This window comes from Camelina sativa, chromosome 14, assembly GCF_000633955.1.
Source record: "Camelina sativa cultivar DH55 chromosome 14, Cs, whole genome shotgun sequence".
NCBI classification, from domain to species: Eukaryota; Viridiplantae; Streptophyta; class Magnoliopsida; order Brassicales; family Brassicaceae; genus Camelina; species Camelina sativa.
Window position 1 is genome coordinate 2,916,015 of NC_025698.1, and position 2,088 is coordinate 2,918,102.

At 44.8% G+C, this 2,088-nt stretch overlaps 1 protein-coding gene across 1 annotated transcript; it reads left to right on the forward strand.

Moving 5' to 3' along the window:
* On the forward strand, nucleotides 7-1,825 carry LOC104739261 (cation/H(+) antiporter 14-like). The gene is made up of 2 exons (XM_019235281.1): nucleotides 7-339; nucleotides 428-1,825. Exons 1-2 carry the CDS (start codon nucleotides 82-84, stop codon nucleotides 1,667-1,669), a joined length of 1,500 nt encoding a protein of 499 aa, XP_019090826.1. The 5' UTR covers nucleotides 7-81; the 3' UTR covers nucleotides 1,670-1,825.

A 2,088-nucleotide genomic window follows, 5' to 3' on the forward strand; every position in this document is an offset into this window, starting at 1 on the left:
GCGGCGTTTGGAGCGTTCTGGCTCGGAGTATCTCTCCCGGATGGACCTCCGTTGGGGACCGGGCTCTCGACAAAGCTCGATATGTTTGCAACTAGCCTTACGCTCCCTTGTTTCATCGCCATTAGTGGATTGCAGACCAATTTTTTCGTGCTCGGAATGAGCCACGTGAAGATCATTGAGGCCGTGATACTCATCACATACGGCTGCAAATTCCTTGGAACAGCAGCAGCTTCCGCTTATTGCAACATACAAATCAGAGACGCATTTTGTTTGGCCCTCTTGATGTGTTGCCAAGGAGTCATTGAGATCTACACATGCGTCATGTGGAGAGACGAAAAGGTATAATTAGAAGGCTTTCATTATTTTTTTGCTTCTCTGATCAAATTGTCTCTAAACGTAAGATCGGTCCATATAATCAATCTCGCAGGTTCTAAACACAGAATGCTTCAATCTCCTTATCATCACGCTCTTGCTCGTGACTGGCATTTCACGGTTCCTAGTTGTATACCTCTACGACCCGTCGAAGCGCTATAGAAGCACGAGCAAGCGAACGATCCTCAATACGAGACAACGAAACCTTCAGTTCCGTCTCCTGCTTTGCGTCTACAACGTCGAAAACGTACCTTCCATGGTTAATCTTCTAGAAGCTTCTTACCCGAGTCGGTTCAGCCCGATCTCTGTCTTCACGCTGCACCTCGTCGAGCTTAAAGGCAGAGCACACGCTGTGCTCGTACCGCATCACCAGATGAACAAACTCGATCCCAACACAGTGCAATCCACTCAAATCGTCAACGGTTTCCAACGTTTCGAACAGCAGAACCAAGGAACCCTAATGGCTCAGCATTTCACAGCTGCAGCTCCATTCTCCAGCATCAACGACGACATTTGCACTCTCGCCCTTGACAAGAAAGCGACGCTCGTTATCATCCCATTCCACAAACAGTACGCTATAGATGGTACGGTCGACCACGTAAACCCTGCAATCCGTAGCATAAACCTTAACGTTCTAGACAAGGCACCTTGCTCGGTTGGAATATTCATCGACCGGGGAGAAACTGAAGGCCGCCGTTCGGTCCTCATGAGCTACACTTGGCAAAACGTCGCAGTGATCTACATCGAAGGCCGAGACGACGCAGAAGCCTTAGCGTTCTCCATGAGAATCGCTGAGCACCCGGAAGTAAACGTCACGATGATCCACTTCCGGCACAAAAGCACCCTCCACCAGAACTACGCAGTAGAAGAGGAATCCGAATTCTCAGAGTCTCACCTTATAAACGATTTCAAGAGCTTCGCGATGAACAAACCGAAAGTTAGCTACAGAGAAGAGATAGTAAGAGATGGCGTGGAAACCACGCAAGTGATTAGTACACTTGGTGACTCATACGATCTGGTAATTGTGGGTCGTGACCATGACCTTGAGTCGTCCGTACTGTACGGGCTTACAGATTGGAGCGAGTGCCCTGAGCTAGGTGTGATCGGAGACATGTTTGCGTCGCCGGATTTTCATTTCTCAGTACTAGTGATTCATCAGCAAGAAGGAGAGTCTCTAGCGATGGATAATAGCTATGAATTGCCAGTTTCACCTCCTAGGGTTGGGGATCCAAGAGTGCACCCACATTTCTCTGTTGAAGAAGGATTTACTTCGGTTGATCCTCACAACAACCGTTAATTACTGTAGTCTCTCTTTTTGTTTCTACTATTTTATTCAATTTCAACATAAGTAAAGGATGTAGTTTTTAGTGTTTGTTATTCAACTACAGTTTTGTAAGTAAGCGACTGATATTGTAGAACACACACATGTTTTTTGGAAAGGTCAGTTCTGTTATTTTCCATTTTTAATTGGATGGAGAAACAACAAATATTTCATGAATGGAGGAAAGCCACAATTTAGGTAGCAGTTACAGAATATACGCTACACGAAAATGTTAGTACTGTACTACTGTATGACATGCTTAATATTACATGTAAAAAAAAAAAAAGGAAATATGCTTTGAATAAAAAAAGCTAGTCCCATACACAAACAATTAGCCACCCATAGCTATCAACAAAACGACTAGTCGTCAAATCAAATAATCAATCATGACAAAT

What these genes read in the sequence shown, in the direction of transcription:
- LOC104739261 (XM_019235281.1), top strand. Translation starts at nt 82, where the DNA reads ATGTTTGCAACTAGCCTTACGCTCCCTTGTTTCATCGCCATTAGTGGA. An exon ending in TCATGTGGAGAGACGAAAAG is followed by an intron (nt 340 to 427) that starts GTATAATTAGAA and finishes TCAATCTCGCAG; the next exon opens with GTTCTAAACACAGAATGCTT.